The sequence below is a fragment of the Maylandia zebra genome, linkage group LG17 (assembly GCF_041146795.1).
Source record: "Maylandia zebra isolate NMK-2024a linkage group LG17, Mzebra_GT3a, whole genome shotgun sequence".
NCBI lineage: Eukaryota > Metazoa > Chordata > Actinopteri > Cichliformes > Cichlidae > Maylandia > Maylandia zebra.
In genome coordinates, this window is record NC_135183.1 from 37,040,124 (window position 1) to 37,058,338 (window position 18,215).

At 39.9% G+C, this 18,215-nt stretch overlaps 1 protein-coding gene across 1 annotated transcript; it reads left to right on the top strand.

Moving 5' to 3' along the window:
- Positions 1-1,535: 1,535 nt before the first annotated feature.
- mapk11 (mitogen-activated protein kinase 11) lies at positions 1,536-15,734 on the top strand. The gene is made up of 12 exons (XM_024805774.2): positions 1,536-1,779; positions 8,689-8,818; positions 8,922-8,980; positions 9,208-9,319; positions 11,054-11,083; positions 11,389-11,436; positions 11,529-11,643; positions 11,749-11,820; positions 12,225-12,304; positions 12,517-12,595; positions 12,785-12,958; positions 14,140-15,734. The coding sequence occupies exons 1-12, from the start codon at positions 1,667-1,669 to the stop codon at positions 14,211-14,213; spliced, it is 1,086 nt and encodes a 361-aa protein (XP_024661542.1). The 5' UTR covers positions 1,536-1,666; the 3' UTR covers positions 14,214-15,734.
- Positions 15,735-18,215: the final 2,481 nt, after the last annotated feature.

Genomic DNA, 18,215 nt, shown 5'->3' on the forward strand with positions numbered 1-18,215 from the left:
CACTCAGACTCAGTGTAACTCATGAGGCCCTGATATTATTTTCAGTGGAAGGAAAGCTGCTGGACTTGCGTAACCACGTACATAATTGGCCACACAAGATTTAAGAAGTAAGAAGCAAAGCCATTGCTTTGTATGTGTTTCCCAATAAACCTTGAAGGCCTATAGGCTGATATATGCTAGACAAAAGCAGATAATTCATGGCGTTACATTCAGCAACCTGGTCTGTAAAAACAGTGATATGCAAAATAGGCTTGTCACTGATTTTTGTGGTGAATGCACCATTAAGTAGGTTTCCTCAATGGTAATTTACAAGGTTGTTATGACCAAAAATAACTGGCTCATAAAGAGCTAGTTCTCCTTTGGTGCCATTTGAGAATCTGGTTTTAGCAGGTTTGAGAAGTGAGCATAACACATAGAAGCAACACACAGAGAAGTCAGCATAATATCAGAGAGATATCAGCTGAGGTTTCACAGAGCAGCATTGCTTAAGCAGTCTTTTTAGAGACACATCAAACATTTACACTGCTATGGAGATGAAGCCAGACAACATAAATGAATCTGTTAATCTACAGCTACGTGTGGGCCTGCCTTCTTTCATTTGAGCAATATTGTCAAAATTGTGAACATGCTGTAGAAGAGTGTATTTATTACTTGCAAGTCTGATTATTGTTATTCCTTAGCGAAAAGCCTTCATTTGATCTAAAATGCTACAAACATATCCCTCACAGATCATCTGCTCTTTGTTTACTCCCGGCTACATCCAGAATTGAGATTAAAATCCCATTTTTTTCATACACAAAGCTCCGAATAACCAGGCCCAGACATTTCAAACACATCATATCATCAAAACCACCCAGCCGAACACATTTCTCACAGACTGCAGGCTAGCTTGTGCTTCATAGAGTGTCTAAAAGTAGAAAGGGAGGCAGAGTCTGCAGCTACCACCCCGCTCCTACAATGACTGATCACGTCTCCCTGTGTTTTTAGACCCCATGCATTTAACTTTGGTCTTCTCTCTCCCATAGACTATGTTTTGTCCTGTTTGTTGCTTCTGGTCTTTCCACACTTCTCTTTTCTGTCATCATCAAAGCAGTTAAAATTGATAGCTGCCCATCCCTGAGCATGGTGCTACCACAGGCTGTAAAACGAGAGTTCTTCCTCCCTACCTTTGCCAGGGTCAGGTTGGTCACAGGAGATCATCTGATCTGGAACTGGAAACTCTTTATTTTGCAATATAAAAAGCCTTGAGACGATGAAATAAAAAATTGAAACTGCACACTCAGCTAAAATATAATATAATATAATATAATATAATATAATATAATATAATATAATATAATATAATATAATATAATATAATATAATATAATATAAATCTTTGTTTTTGTTAATGATGGTCTATTATCTTGTGTTACAAATTCTTGGGTGTGTAGAAGTGGGAGAGAGACAGAGAGAGAGCGAGAGAGAGAGAGAGAGAGAGAGAGAGAGAGAGAGAGAGAGAGAGAGAGAGAGAGCGAGCCTGTCACTGGCCGGTGCAGTGCTTGCAGCAGTAGCTTGGCTCAGTCAGCAGACGGCGGCCAATCTACCGATTTCCTCCTCTCGTTTCTATTCTCCCCCTCTTCCCCTTTATTGCACACCTTTTATTTTCTGTAGCAGGCTCGCAGAAATGTCCGCCAGACCGGGATTTTACCGGCAGGAGCTGAACAAGACTGTGTGGGAGGTTCCAGAGCGCTATCAGAACCTGACGCCGGTGGGCTCCGGAGCTTACGGCTCGGTGTGGTGAGTGTGTGCGTGTGTGTATGTATGTGTGTGTGTGCTGTGAGAGTGGAGGGGCGAGGCTGAACAGTCACAACATTTACGGTATTTCTGTTCATGATGCATCAGTAGACTACAGCGCTTTATGTGTGTGTGTTTCTCAGGACCGAGCTGCTTTGTTAACTGATTGTTTGGGAGGTTTTATTGTCTTCACTGCTGTTATTACTGGCGTTTTTTTTTAATTATCATGCTCCCAATATTCAGCAAAACACCTTCAAATTCCATTTCCGCCCCTGTTTTTATGTGCATGAATAAGATTTCACTGCTTGCACTGATGTCAGCCTTATAGAAAGACAGGCAGGTCTGCAGGGCTTGTTTTTGTCCCACCGCTCACTGTCTGTGGGTCTTACAGCCTGTGTGTGGGAGGGAAAGACAGAATGAGACAGTACAGGAATTTCCCCAATAACCCTCTCCTCACCCCCACCCAGCTTCTACACACACAGAAATAGTCTTGGAAAAAAGTCTCGAATCTTAAGATTTAATTTGAGTAGCACCTCAGCAGATATTCATATATATATGTGTGTTTGTGTGTGTGTGTGTGTGTGTAGCACATCTGGAATGGGAACACAGCTGCAAGTTTGATGCTGTATTCCTTGCACCTGCACACTCACTCTCCTTTGTTTATAACCCCCACGCTCTGTGTGGATGCACTATCAATTTTGCAAAATGTAACTGCCTTAGATTTGGATAAATCTGCCTCAGCCGGTGGGATGCCGTTGCCATGGCGATATGTCATGGCATAACCTCCTCTGACAGTTAATATTAATTAAGCTGTTACCAGGAGGCTATGAAAACGCAGACAAAATTGTTATTGTGTTTGTGTGACAGATCCCTGAGGAATAATCACATTGTGCCACGTATTTAAGCGGATTTGCATGTTGCCAGCTTCAGTGGTATCAGTGAGAAATGACTATTAAAGCTGTGAGTAGTCTGAAAAACCTTCCACTACAAACTGATTGATCCTGGCAGCTGAGCAAAACACTTATCTATGAGCCGAAACGCCCAAACACTGTAGAGAAGTTTACAGATATAATATAACGGACCTTCCTCCAATGACTCTAAAAGCCTTATGAGAGGTAGTTAAAAGCTATGCCATCACCTCCACAGTAAACCGGGTAGACACCAAGTGACGACATCACATGACACAAGCCCACTCAGCCTTTTCAGGCTAAAATGAGAAACTCTAAAATTTTAGGTCAGCGTTGCTAAGTTCCCAAATCCTGTAAGTCTAAACCCAAATCCTGTGATGCTTTGTAGCAAGGAAATAAAAGAGGCAGAGGATATAATAGCAGGGAGTCCAAGTTTCTACAGATGGAGCACTCACTCTGTGCAGCCAGTTTGGAATCGCCTGTCAAGTTTTGATGTGTTATTTTCTGTTTGAGCTTTCTCTGCACAGACAAAAAAATGTGCCAATAACTGAACCCAAAACCAGGCTGAATTTCCTGCATCTTAGTCTCACTTTATTATCTCCTTCTTACACAGTAGTAGTGGGAGCTTGTGTCCAGTCACACACATATACAGAGCTCATATCTCAGCCCGTTAAACCACACCCAAGATGTCACTGCCTGTGTCCTCACAAAAGCAGTTTATGTCTTGATGGCTAACATCCTCTTCTGTCAGATTTGAATTAAGGCAACATTTGAACTGGGATGGGATGATGGGATGATGGGATGTGTGTCTCCCTCACTTACCTCACGTCGTGATAGAAGCTTTCACAGGAGTACTGAGCATTAGCATCTTGCCTATTTGCAGCTTTAGAGTTCTGCTCAGAATAGCAGCAGACTAAAAATGCACAGGGGTGGATCATGACTTTGCCTTTCAGCCTCGAGGTAATACTCACATGGACATTTTTTAAAGTAAGTTTAAGGTCTGATTCCCATTTTGGATACTCATGGTACAAAGGACGCATTATGAAAAAAAGTCCATTCAACACGTATCTTGTCCTTCTTGAGAAAAAAAAAATGCCCTAAGCAATTCACGCTTGTAACTCATATTCTCTAAAGGTGCAGTGAGCTTGTGTATAGACAGAAAAGTCAATGCCAGAAGCAGAGTTATTATTTATAGCTAGCTACTGCCACAAGACGCACTTTCTAGACTTCTTCTCTGGTTACATAAAAGGATGATTATGATTTGATAGACTGTTTTCTTGAGTCTTAATTACTGAAGTAAACATTAGCATTGTGAGTGACTCTCATAATCCCCCCTTTGAGGACAGATTCATGCTGAAAATGATGCATAACTGTTGCCAGTAGGCTACAGATATGAGCTATTCAAACCCTTCCTGGCTAACACACATCACCACAGCCCTGACAGGTGAACTCACAGAACCTGTTCACTCATATTACTCTGGATCATCAAACTATATTGATTTAAATGAATTTTTTCCCTTGTTTATATATAAAAGTGGACAATGACGCCCTCTTAGAGTTTGCATGTAACAGTTTATAGCCAAATGAATCCGTTTATCTGAGGTTTAGTGGTAGCACTTTAGAATAATGTCACATTACTAAGCATTATTAAGGTATTAGCAAGTGTTTAATTCATCCTTTATATAGCATTACTCCTCCTTAGTATGTCATTTAAAAATATTTATTTATTTATTTATAATTTTAGCTAACTATTTAATCCATTTAACACCTATTTTAAGTTAGCCCAGTTCATCCATTATTTAGCTTACTTACATTCTTTAAAAAAAAAAAGAAGTAATAACCACTTATTAATTACTTATCCATTATCCAACGATCCATTTTTTAAAGCTAAATGCTTCCAACACTTATCAGTCAACTGTTTTAACCCTTTAAAGCCAAGCATATCGTATTTGATACACGTGTTTTGGGGAGTTTTTGAGACTTCTGCTTCATCAGCGGGACTTTTTTTACCCCCCAAAATGATATAAATTGCATGACACATTTGTAATGACTAAATTGCAAAAATATGGCTAATGTAGCAAATGCGATACAAATGAAAACTCATATGCAGATTAACATTTGATGTATTTTTATATATATTTTGTCTAAAGGTTCAACAAACACTTCCTGGCAGTTATTTCATGGTTCAGGTTTTAAAGGGTTAATCAGCTTCGTTCTAGTTGTTTTAGCTAATTAATTTAACCATTTATCCACTGTTTTTAGCTATCAAACCTTTCTTCCATAGCAGGTCTCTTAATCCTTTTATCTTACTCACCTGCTTCTCAAAGCATAATTTCTAGACAGGCCAAGTGCGAATGGTTGAGCTTTAGATTATTATACAATTATACAAATACACAAAGGGCATTCCTCCACACACATGCTGACACCGAGTGCTTCCCTGCATTGTTAATGTTGATCTTGAGCTATTGTCACTGACTTTCTCATGGCAAGACTTGATTAGCAAACAGTAGGGGGATGGGGTTAAGGGTATGGCATCTGTATCTGTCGTGTCGTGATGGAGAGGGGGGGGGGGGGGGGGGGGGGGGGTCGATACTCAAGCAGTCCAGGTCTTGAAATGTGCACAAATGATCCATGTTCTCAGTGCAATCTCTCGAGAAAATAGGCCTTAGGTCAAGGACCCGACAAGCTCATATAATCCATTATAGCTGGAGCTGAAGAACATCTATCCCCCATCCTTACTGGGAGTAGGGGAATCAAAAGGCAGATTTAAGAGAGAAAAATGGAATAGTTGCATGGAAATACATAAGGAATAACTTTGGAGTACAGACACTAGAGCAAGTAGCACCAAGAATACAAAGCTGTTTTAATAATTTACCATTCACTGCTTCTTGAATTTTGCTGTCATACTCTATGTCTAATATAGCCTCACTGTCTTCTCAGCTTCCTGCCTTGAGCCATAATCCCGTTTGCTCGAGATTGAACATCAAGACAGAATATATGTTGAGCTGATCAAGGCTGCTTTCATCTCATGTGAGCATATGTAACATCTGTTCACTAGACTTTGGGCATGAAGCCTTGCATTTGGATTACTATGAATAAAACATGACTGCTTCATTTTCTCCTGTCGAGATTGTTATATCTCTGCTTGTCAGATTGTTGATTGGAAATTAGATAAATTAGGGAGGAAAAAGCACACTGGGATTCTGAGTTGTTGTGGATCTTATGAATAAATAGCATGTGAATGATCGCAGGGTAAAAGCTGTGAAATAAGCTTATTGGAAGACAAATTTAAATGTAGCAGCTGTTTGCGTAGCTTTGCATAATTCCTATAAAAAAATTTAAATAACATAAAATTCTCTTAATGCAGACAACTTGATTTAGCACCATGATTTAGCCTCCCTCAAATCATTTTTGGCTTTCTCTTAAATTTAATCTGAATATATCACTGTTTAGACTGCTAGCTATCTTATCTATATGAAACATTTCTCCTCATTGCAAAAACAGTTTACTTCCACCGTCTCCGTCTGAGAAACCCAATGTGCATTAAGAGCTGGGATATTAAAGGCATACTGAGACAAAAGGACAGTGGAGAAATCGATGCCTTTGCTAGCTTGTTTGTGTTGAGAATGGTGCATCATACCCATGTATGGAAGATGGCAGGGGGGAAGATATGCTCAAGGCGGTGAGGCCTGCTTTATGTCAGACGGAGGAGGCTGGCTGCTGACCTGGACGTAGCCCAGCTGGGACATCCGGGCTGTCAGCAGGTGATTTGGAGACGGAGAGCCGCATGGATGCACTGAAGTGTGCAAAAGTGCAGCAAACTCAAGCACGTAAGCATTATATATCAGCAGGAAAAGATACAGCAATATTTATAGTATGTATAGGAAAAAAAAACAGGACACATGCATCATTTCATGGACACCTCTACTGTAACTGTCTGAAAGTAAACAGACGTTATACCTGCTGTTAGCTGAATCTTTGCAGGTCTTAAGGGTAAAAGAAAAAATGTATTAAGCTGCTAAATGGCCTAAGAACATCATCCACAATCTCTGTAGGGAACAGTACTTTTTACCTGCACAGGAGGACACTCAATTAAACAAAGATGTTATGAATTAGAAGAATAATTTGATGCTTTCTGGTTAAAAGCGTTTTCATTCCCTTGGCATCTTAGGTGAGAAGATGAGGCCACTATGTATATATACTAATCACTAACGTACACAGGATTTCTAAAGCTTAACATGTAGGCACCATCATGTCACCAATCACTTTACACAGTCCCACTCTGAAGCCTTGATTTATGCATTTGTGACTTGATCTTGTTGTGTTTCTGGAAATCAAGGACGCTACACAGTCATATGGTAACAAATTCCCAATTACAAAATGGAAAAATTCTGAATAAATGTACTATAACAATGTAATAATAATATATTAAATAAAATAAGACTTGAGACTAGCAATTGAGACCATAAGCTCACCAGGAAAATGATAACTAAGATAAGATAAGAGATAAGATAAGATAAGATAAGATAGAACTTTATTAATCCCTCGGGTGGGTTCCTCTGGGAAATTCGATTTCCAAAAAAGCACAGCACCGACAGAAGTTACAGAGTTACAGAATATTATATATATATATATATACACACACACACACACACACACACACACATATATATATATAAATACAGAGACAATATAAATAAAATATACGAAGGGGATAAATAGAATAAATAGGAATAAAAAATAAAAATACAAGTGAATTGCACATTTCAAGTATTGAAACTGAGGTCATGAATCAACTGAGCTTTAGGATAATTTTCCCAATGACGTCTGTGCAATCTAACCTCCTTTTATGTCACTTTCCGGTTACCTCAGAAGTCAGATGTCGAAACTTGGGAGTGAAATCTCTCTGAAGTTAGTGAATTCCAGTAGTAAAGCTAGAAAAGCGAGAAAAAACTTGCTTAGTTCTTAGCAAGGTAGAGTTTTTCAAGTATCACGAGTAATAGAGCATACTACTTCTTTGCTTTTAGCTTAAAACCACTACTGGAGCACATTCGTGGATAGAGTCGAGTCAGTGCTAGCCAACAGTGGCAGCACAGATTCGTTTTAAAGTTTTACTGCTGTTTATGCTCACTTATGCAACTTTGGATTGTTAGCTCAGGGTTGGCGGGGCTGCTCTTACTTTCTAAGTATGAAATGTGACTTGAAAGGGTGTTCCAGATAAAGAAATTCAGACTTAATCTGGAATGCGGCACTGCGCCCAAAGGAGTAACCCCCCCCCCCCCGCTGGCTAGTAGACATAATGCAGGTTTTAAAGCACTTAGCTCTGGCTTTACTTATCAGAACAGGAAGCTTTGTCCATCCTTTATGTACAGTATGTTATCATAAACCGGAGTAAAACATTTCATCCATGCTGCCAGATGTAAATGATATTTGTTTTAAAATGTCAAATGTTTACAGTCGTTTTATTGCATCAGTTGTTTTGCAAGTGTTGTTCATCACACAAATTTTCAGGTCATAGTTCCTTTTCTTACTTCTTGGTCTATTTTTGCAATGTTATGCATTGTTACTCAATTCCCACCCGCTCTTCCTGTTGGTCTGTTCCACCCTCTGATGGCTGTATTATTATTCTTTCTAAGAGCGGTTGCAAAGCTGGCAGGCCTGAAAAGACACTGGCACCACAAAGGCATTCAGCATGAGCCGCAGCAGGGCTCAGTGTTCAATATGTGGAGTGACATCTACATTTCAAAAGAGATGAGATGAAAAAAAACCCAGCAGCACTTTTACAATATCTGACATCCTCGCTTCCCTTGTTCCACCACATCCTCTTTCACTCACTTCTCCCGTCTGCTTGCGTTTCAAACTCTTCCAGCCCTCTTTTTATTTTCAACTTTCAGGCATTCATCACAGCGTGAAGTAGTAGCTTAGCCTAGCTCGTGTGTTAATGGCACTGCATTTAAGTATATCCACACACGTGTTAAATGCTTTATCTGTTTGCTCTTTGCAGTTCGGCGTACGATGTGGTCTTAAGGCAAAAGGTTGCGGTGAAGAAGCTATCCAGGCCTTTCCAGTCTCTCATACACAGTCGCCGCTCGTACCGGGAACTCAGGCTTCTCAAGCACATGAAACACGAGAATGTTAGTGCTCCTTATAAAAATACCCAGAGACAGACAGACGTGGCTCTCTGAATGTTTTTCGCTCCGTTATTGATCCGCTCTGCTTCTGTTTCTGTCTCTGCAGGTAATAGGGCTGCTCGACGTCTTCACACCTGCTGCCACATTAGAAGACTTCAATGAGCTGTAAATCTTTGTTTTTCCCTCGGTGTTTTCTACAAGCTGTACAGCTGTCCACCTTTTTAGATATTTCTCTTATTAGAGGGCATACTGATGCATATATACAGGCAATCCTAGGGGGATTATAGGCTTGTAGAGATGTCAGATGGTTGCTATGGCAGCACCTCCATGTTCTCCTCTGAACTGAAATGCCCTCCCCCATTCACTCATGTAGACTCTCTCCTCTTTTCCAGCTACCTGGTGACTAACCTGATGGGCGCAGACCTCAATAATATAGTCAAATTTCAGAGGTTGTCAGATGAGCATGTGCAGTTCTTAATTTACCAGCTCCTCCGTGGCCTCAAGGTAATTTACTGCATCACGAGTATCTCCTGCATGCCACACTGCAACATGAATAATCAGCTGTGTCTGTTTTAATGCCAGCAGACACATGTAACAGCAGCGAATCATAGACTGTATACAAAAGACAGACAGACTCTGATTTGAATACACAAACCTGGAATTTTGGTCATCGCCATCTTGTTTTTTTCTTTCTTTCTTGTTTGTTTGTTTGTTTGTTTTTTTAACTGGAGATCACTTTTTTGCATGTTTGTCACACTTAAATGCTTCAGGTCATCAAACAAATTTAAATATTTAGAGAAAGGTAACACAAGTAAGCACAAATTGCCGTATCTAGGTCACAAACGGATGGCCGGACATTCTCCTTCAGGATGTTTTGACAGAAAGCCCCAGACCATCACACTACCACCGGGACTAAAACATTTCAGAAAGTTCAGCTTTTGTCTTGTCAGTTCACAAAAGTCTTTTTGGCAAATGCGAGACGAGTCTTTCTGTTCTTTTTGGTCAGCAGTGGTTTTCTCCTTGAACTCTCCCATGGATGCCATTTTTGCCCAGTCTCTTTATTATTGTTGAACCATGAACTCTGACCTTAACTGAGAAATGTGAAGCCCGTCGTTCCTTAATGTTGTTCTGGGTTCTTTTGTGACCTCCTGGATGAGTTGTTGATATGCTTTTGGAGTAAATTTGGTCGGTTGGTCACTCCTGGGAATCATCACCACTGTTCCAAATTTTCTCGATTTGTGGATAATGGCTCAAACTGTGGTTCAATGGAGTCCTAAAGCCTTAGAAATGGCTTTTTAACCCTTTCCAGACAGATAGATGTCAGTAACTTTGTTTCTCAGTAGTTCCTTTAGATTGTGGCGTGATGTGTTGCTTTTTGAGCTCTTTTTACCTGCTTTACTTCGTCAGACAGCTTCTATTTAAGTGATTTCTTGATTCAACAGTCCTGCCAGTAATCAGGCCTGAGTGTGTTTAGCCAAACTGAACTCAAATTTTCAAAACATGGCGATTAATTACAGTTAATCAATCATTTAACAAGAAGGGAAATTACTTTTTCACACACGACCAGGTAGGTTTAGGTAACTTTTTTCACTTTATCAAGTTCATTTTCTATATACTCAGGTTATCTTTGTCTAATATTAAAATTTGTTTGACAATCTGAAACATTTAAGTGTGACAAATATGCAACACACTAGGAAATCAGGAAGGGGGCAAACACTAGGTCCACCTTTAATCTGTTGATGCCTAAAACGTGCTGAAGACTGGCTGAAAAAAACACATCATTTCTGACATTTTTCTGGTGACTTTATATAACAAGACATTCGTTCTATACATCCCATTATGTTTGGTTTTGTTTTTTGTTTTTTAAAAAAGTTCAATATGCTTTAGGGTGATTGACACACTGCTACCATAGTGTACCACTGACATGTGACTTCAAAGAACAAAAGATGGTGGATGGCGAGGCTTCAAAACAGTTCTGTGAAAATCAAATAGATAACTTTTGATCATTTATATACAATGTAACATTGAAATCACTACACTGAAGTGCACACAGACTTTGAAATCCACAATTCCAAGATTTGCCATCTAACACTGAATCATCCAGCTGCCTGTAGATGCTGGCTCTTCACTCTCCGATAGACAAAAGAGGCAGAAAGTTAAATTCTGAGCTGCACTGTTGACCCCCATCTTCTCTCTCTCTCCTCCCCCTGTACCCCTGCCACGCCACCTGTTGAACAGTACATCCATTCAGCTGGATTGATCCACAGAGTGAGTTCCTTCTTCTTGCCTTGGTCAAGAGACCACTGCTGCACTTTGGTGGTTGAAACGACAACATCTTAAGCATTTTCCTATTTCATTTCTTAAAATGTTTTAAGGTGATAAAATCACCTCCAGACTGTCCGGCATTATAACATAAACATGTTTCATTGGGTGAAATTCTGAGAGTACATTTCACATTTTGAAAAAAAAGTCGATCAGAAAATGGGATAATGGTTATTTTGCTCATGCTGCTGAGTTTCAGATATGTTGTAATTCTTGTGATGTTTCTCTATCTATTTAACCAACGTCTTCAGGACCTCAAGCCAAGCAATGTGGCAGTGAATGAAGACTGTGAGCTTAGGGTAAGACTGGTCTTTAGTTTAACCCTACAAATGCTACATTACACCCAATGAAATCCATCAATCTGGAAATAAAATGTTCACCTGTCCTACAGATCCTTGACTTTGGCTTAGCCAGGCAGACAGATGATGAGATGACAGGTTATGTGGCGACTCGCTGGTATCGAGCACCAGAGATCATGCTCAACTGGATGCACTACAATCAGAATGGTAAGATGCCATCGAATGAAAATGAGGTTTTCAAAGTATTTTGCATTTGGCAGCAATAAAATGGGCAAATGCTGAATGGCTGAACCTGTAGTGTTTCTGTTTCAGTTGATATCTGGTCAGTGGGATGCATTATGGGAGAGCTACTGAAGGGAAAAGTCCTTTTTCCCGGCACTGACTGTATCCTTATCATCGTGGCGTGAGTCCACCGCAATTTGCAGCTTTTCTTCTGTCTTAGTGGGAACCTTCCATTGCCTCTTTAAACCGTCCCATGGATGCGGACCTCTTGTGGATTTGCATTACAATCATAGGCCTTTCTATGGGGGGAGCTGCTTCAACAGAGAGAAACTGGGGAATGAATAGGAGCAAACACAAAAGACTGAATTGTCTAGGCTGTTGTATTCAGTGTCTCGGAGGGGCTCTAAAACAAATTTGATTTACTGATCTTTCTGTGCTGTCAGGCTTCGAGATGTCTTTTAAGCAGCGATCTGCCTCGGTATGTGAAAAGATACTCTAATGAGCCAAATCTTGCGAGTTGATGACTTCCGCAAATCTCGATGGCCCTTAACTCCTCCTGTGCTAAGATATCGACCAGCTGAAGAGAATCATGGAGGTGGTGGGAACTCCGACACCAGAGCTGTTAAAGAAGATCTGCTCTGAACATGTGAGGACTCTACAAAGAGATTGGGAATGTCAAAATAATGCTTTCCGCAAAAGCTGTTTCTACTGACAAAAGCAAACTGCTCTGATTGATTAGTCACTCCATTGACCTGGCTGTCAGTATGTCTGAGTGTTGGACATAATTGATCACCAGTGGTTGGACATGTTATCCAAATTGTGACTTGCCATGAGTGTAACATTGGTGTGTATTTGCAGGCACAGAAGTACATCCAATCTCTGCCCTTCATGCCCCAACAGGACTTGGAAAAGATCTTCAGAGGGGCAAATCCACTGGGTGGGTGATGGACTGCAGATTGGATTATCAGCTTCTCAAATTCAATTGAAAACCATTAAGACTCTGCTAAAAGTTACTCCCTCCAGCCTGCAAATTTGAAATGCATTTTAACCATATAGGCTTAAATTAAATTTTGGACCTCCTGCTATTTCCTTCTTTTATTTGTCTAGTTTTTTGTCTCTCTTTTAGCTGTTGATCTGCTGAAGCGCATGCTGGTTCTGGACTGTGACGGGAGGATCTCAGCTAGCGAAGCTCTTTCCCACCCCTACTTCTCCCAGTACCATGATCCAGATGACGAGCCAGAGGCCCAGCCCTATGACCAAACACTGGAGAGCAAAGACCGAACTTTAGAAGAATGGAAAGGTAAAGCCTCTTTTTAAAATTTGGTGATTTTATGATTTAAAACAGCTGACAGAAGATACCATACTCACGTCTTACCTGAAACACAGAATTCTGCTGTAGTCCCTGCTGTCAAACTAGAAAATATGACTATGAAAGACATTTGTCGAGGTTTTAGATTTGTGGTGCCAGTAGCAACTTCCTCTTCTGCAAATAAAAAAGTACCATTTGAAATAAAAGTCTGTTGGAACAAGAAGACAATATATTCAAGCTGCACTGATTTTCACATTTCATATTGCATGGGTGTTGCAGAAATGCACCATCTAAGCAATATGGTGCAATATTGGAGACTAGTATTCACCACAACACCACCTGCCTCATACTGTGCTGCCAAAACAACTCTGACCAGCCAGGGCATAGACACGTGACATCTGGGAAAACCTTGTGGTGTCTGGCAAGAGCACACTGGCAGCTAATTCATGGGGTCCTGTGGGTGGCAGGACGGGGCCTCTGTGGATGGAGTTTGTTTTGGCAAAACCAATAGAGGCAGTTTGGAGAGTTTTGAGCCTGGGTCTGTGCCTTGGGCTCTTTTTTCATCGTTGCCAAATCATTCTCTAGCAGTTTTAGGGGGTGTAATGAGATGGATTATTCTGCAGGGGGGGCAGCACTGTCATGTCTATAGCCCCACACGGTCTTGATCTTAAAACACCATCTGTACCAATGTTATGGTGGGTGGTATGTCTGTGAAGGTTCTCAGTCATCCAGGCCATCGTAGTCTAAGGAGCGAGGAAAGAAAAGCATCTGGACTTCTTTAAGTTTGTTGAAAACCTAAAGAAGGCAATTTATATTGAACACAGAGATGACCATCCAAGGACCTCAGGGCAAGCACTTGGCAAAAGTGGAAAGGAAAAACTTCCTTTTAACAGGAAGAAACTTCCAGCAGAACCAGGGAGGGGCAGCCAGCTTTAGTTTATGCTTTATGTTTGGGTTTTATCGACTGTAATATGTTGCTATATTGGACTAATATAGCAACCTGAAGAAACTTTAAAGTATGCACATTATATTATCCTGTGTTGTTGCCATGAAACATCAAGAAGGTGCTTTTGCAATGTTACAATTTCTATTGTTTCTATTGTTACATTCCGAATATTGAGCAGCACGCCTAACAGTGTTTCTTCTCCCTTCTTCTTCATTTACGTCCACAGAGTTGGTATTTGAAGAGGTGAACAGCTTCAAAGCATCTGGCAGCAAGACTGACAGCCTTCAGGTGGAGCAGTGAGACTTTTACTGCTCTGCCTCCTCTGCTTGAAGAAGGACCATGTAGTCAATAAATGCAAGGAGGGCTGGAAAAACAAGCAAAGGAAATGACTGTGTTTGATTTCCTGTCATGAGTTTGTCTGAGCAGCAGGGCAGGATGGTCTCCATGGGATCACATGTGAACATTACTATTACAGGGAACATTTTCGAGTTTAAAAAAAGGATTTCACCAGTGCAGAAAGTTGCTTCCTGTTATGGTTCCGCTCACTGAGGGTAAAATAAGGAACTGCTCAATATCAGGGGCCACGGAGGACGTGAGGATTCATGTGAGGAAGCAACTTTAAGAAACTGAACTTTGTTTAAAGACCAACAGAAAGTGTGGGAGGAGGAAAAAATGCACACTAGGATTTCCAAAGCAACAACAGGAATGCTGTGTCATCATCAAGACGAATGCCATTAAGCTTTCATATATAAAAATCATGCTTGCAGTGATACCATTTCACATCACAGAACAGCTTAGCATTCAGCCTGCATACTACTGATGCATGACTTCTGTGCATTTTATTGTTAAAGCATATTACTGGTGGTGTATTATAACCACTGCTTACTCTGTCTGCCACACTGCTATTAAACCAGTTTGGGATTGAGAAAGAGGCATTACCAGGAAATGTAACCAGTGTTTCACCTCCTCTGTTTTTATAATTCATGTCTGAAAATGTTCTTCCATGGATGAAAAGTCATCCCATCCTTACAGAATAGTAAACACCAATTGTGCTATTAATTAGCAAGATAATTAATATATGCCAAAGCTGAAACAGAATGATTGCCCTGCAGATCTGTGTTTACAGTGTGAGTCTCTTTCCTCATATACAGATTCCGCTGTCAACCGATCACCTGTTGGCTTTGGCCCTGCTCCGTAAGGTCTCTCTACTGCTCTGCTGTCTTATACAGATCCCCATTTGTGTTTACAACTGTTAACATTACAGACATTGTGCAAATTGTCAGAATCAGTTCCCAGAAGGTGTCTAACAATGCTGGATAATAATCTGTTATGCAACTTGTAGCTTCATCCAAGCATTGACCGGTCAAACACCACATACTGATGATTCACAGAAAGCAGCCATATTTGGCTGCTTGTGGCAACCAGGGAGCTCATTAGTTATCTTTCATGTTACCTAAGCATCTTTTTCTTTTCTTTCCATAATTCTTGGATCATCTCTTTTTTAACCTCCATTACATGTATTTTAGTTTGCTGCAGTTAAAAGCTTGGTGCAACATTGTAACATAAATATTCATGCTTAGCAACTCTGACTGGAAATATTTGCGTAAGCACACAAGCCGAACGCATATATGCATTTTTCTAACAAATGGCTGACTTCCCCACTGATGTGTCACTCATCTTGCCACAAACTGGAGTTTCAGTTCTCGTAACTTTTTTTTTTTTTTGCTGCTGCTGCTGCTGCTGTTTTAATAATAGCATGGTATTAAACCACTGTAAGCACAGCCAACAAACCACAGATTTTGCCCTGAAGGTCAGTGAAAATATCAAGTGAAAGGTATTTGAAGTTGAATGCAACAAACTAAATAATAGGTTTAAATTGTAATTGAATCATTTTAATTGTCCATGTTGAACAACAGGATAAGAAGCAAAGTAAGCCAGTTAAACACTCTATTCACATTTATATCTGACTGCTGCTGATGTTTAATTCAATATGTAAACTATGTTGGCAAATGTTGGCTAGAATGTCAGGTATAAAACAAATAAGTGAATTGGCTTGCCTTCCGATGTCAGGTATTAGCGCAGGCATTCACAAGACTAGCTAAGGTGAAACTGTAGCTGTTATTGTAGCCTAGTTAGGTTTTTTAAACTAGCTAGAATAAATGTACTGATACAGTTCTGTCAGTAAAGAATGGTCTATACACATCATTGGCACTTATTTAAGGTTTAATACTACAGCATATGAATTGAATTTTAGCATGTGTCTTGACAGATAAACCACTCCTAGCTACATGAAGTGAATTGTATCCCAGACTTGCTCACATGTACGCGGGCATTTTGGTAAACATAGCTTCTTTCTCTGCATTTGGCCTTTTGTCCACTCATAATTAAGGTAAATGAGTGTGACACTGTGATTTTTTTTTTTTTAATACAATTTTTTTTAACAACAAAAAAGCAGAAAAACGCTGTTTTAAAAAAATTACCATGTACCCGTGGACATATCCATATGTGCTCCATCGCAGTAATGCAAAGTCTTCTGAGTTTCTTGATTCAATCTGCTCACATTAAACTCAACCAGCAAGATTACTTCTGCGTGAAGAATAATTCTTTAAGGACACAAGAAAGAAAGTTTATTCTTTTATTTTTCTTCCCCCCCCCCCCCCCCCCCCAGATTGGTTCACACTGGAGTGCTACATGTAGCCTTTTGTGCAAGTTGTCCACTAATACTGGATGAAAAATGTTGAATTTGAAGTCTAAATTAATCAAAACTGTGTCTCAGTCAAGGTGTGAGCTCTGAATGTTACAGTGTTATGTGCTTATGTTGTATATGTGGTGGATTTAATTAGCAACTGCAAACTGAATGTATATGTATGTATGTATGTTTGTTACAAGTTATGACTTTTGAATACATGGTGGCGTGTGAGTCAACTGTAGTCCTGAGTTTCAAATCGCTAAAATGAATGTCAGCTCTTAGTTTCCAAATGATTCAAAGGATTTTCTCGTCATCAGACAGTACCATGACTTTTAAGCTTTGGCTTCAACAGAATAAACTCGATCATCTCTGTTTGCCAAAATGTCTCACATAGAGTACACATCATTCTTGCATACTTCATATCATTAAACGTGTGATTTTTATAGCTTGGACTAGAACCATTAATTGTGAATAAAATACATTGTTGACATAAATATATACTGTAAAGACATAAAGCAATCTAGATGATGATGGTGGTTTTACATGTAAAACTCAGACACTACAAACCTCATCATTTAGTATTTGTTTTGCTCTGAAGAAAACAGGTTTTCCATTTTTGTTTGTTTGCTTTTTAATGGGGTGTTCCAACTGACTAAATGGGTTTTCTCACAGGGAATTTGCAGTATATTTTGTATATTTCAAAAATATACAGTGCCCCTGTGAGGAAAAATGCACTGCAATGTAAGAAAACACCAGCACTGGAAAAGTACACAAAGACGATCAAAGTTGAATAAAAGAGAAAAAAAAATAGCAAGAGCCCCCACACAAAAACCCCTCACAAAACACAGAATTTGTTATTGGGGGGTAGTAATTCATGATGACAGGCTAAACAGTAAATAGCAAACATAAACAGTATTTTATGAATAATGTGATTAAAAGACACATTGCCTAGCATCTTTTCTCCCTCACATCACCAGTGAATCCTCCCCTTCTTTTAAGCATGTTTAAGTAAAATCCTTCGCATATTTGGATTTCTGTCGTGTCTGCAGCTGTTCCATCACATCTTTATCTTCCCCCCCCAAACACTAGCATTTTTTCTACTTCCATTGTTTCACTTTTTCTGCTTTTGTTGTGTTTATTTAACATCCACTGTGTTTTTTGTGCTTTCCAGAAATTTTCTAAAGTTGCAGTGCGTTTGAACTCTCAGAGCCACTGTAGAAGGAATTCAAAAAAATAAAATTTGTGTTGCCAATAATTAATTAAGACGGCTGAACATGGATTTTGCTCAGACATCCTATATTTTGGATTTGGGGTCAAGGCACCCCATGCGCCCACTCTGGACATTCCCCTGCTAAAAGCACTGACATGTATATCAGGTATTTAAACTGAGGTGCACACAACCAGGTGTAAAAGAAAATATAACTTAACTCAAAAAAATATCAAAATCCTAAAAATCCCTAAAACAAAAAAAAGAAAGCTTACTGACTTTATGTTAGAAGCCAAGGTTAGCTCTGAAGGGACGCAGGGGGGACCTAACCTTATAGGGTGGACAGATGTTTTGCAGTCTTTCCCCCACATTGTAGACACACCCACGGAGTGCCATGGGCGACCAG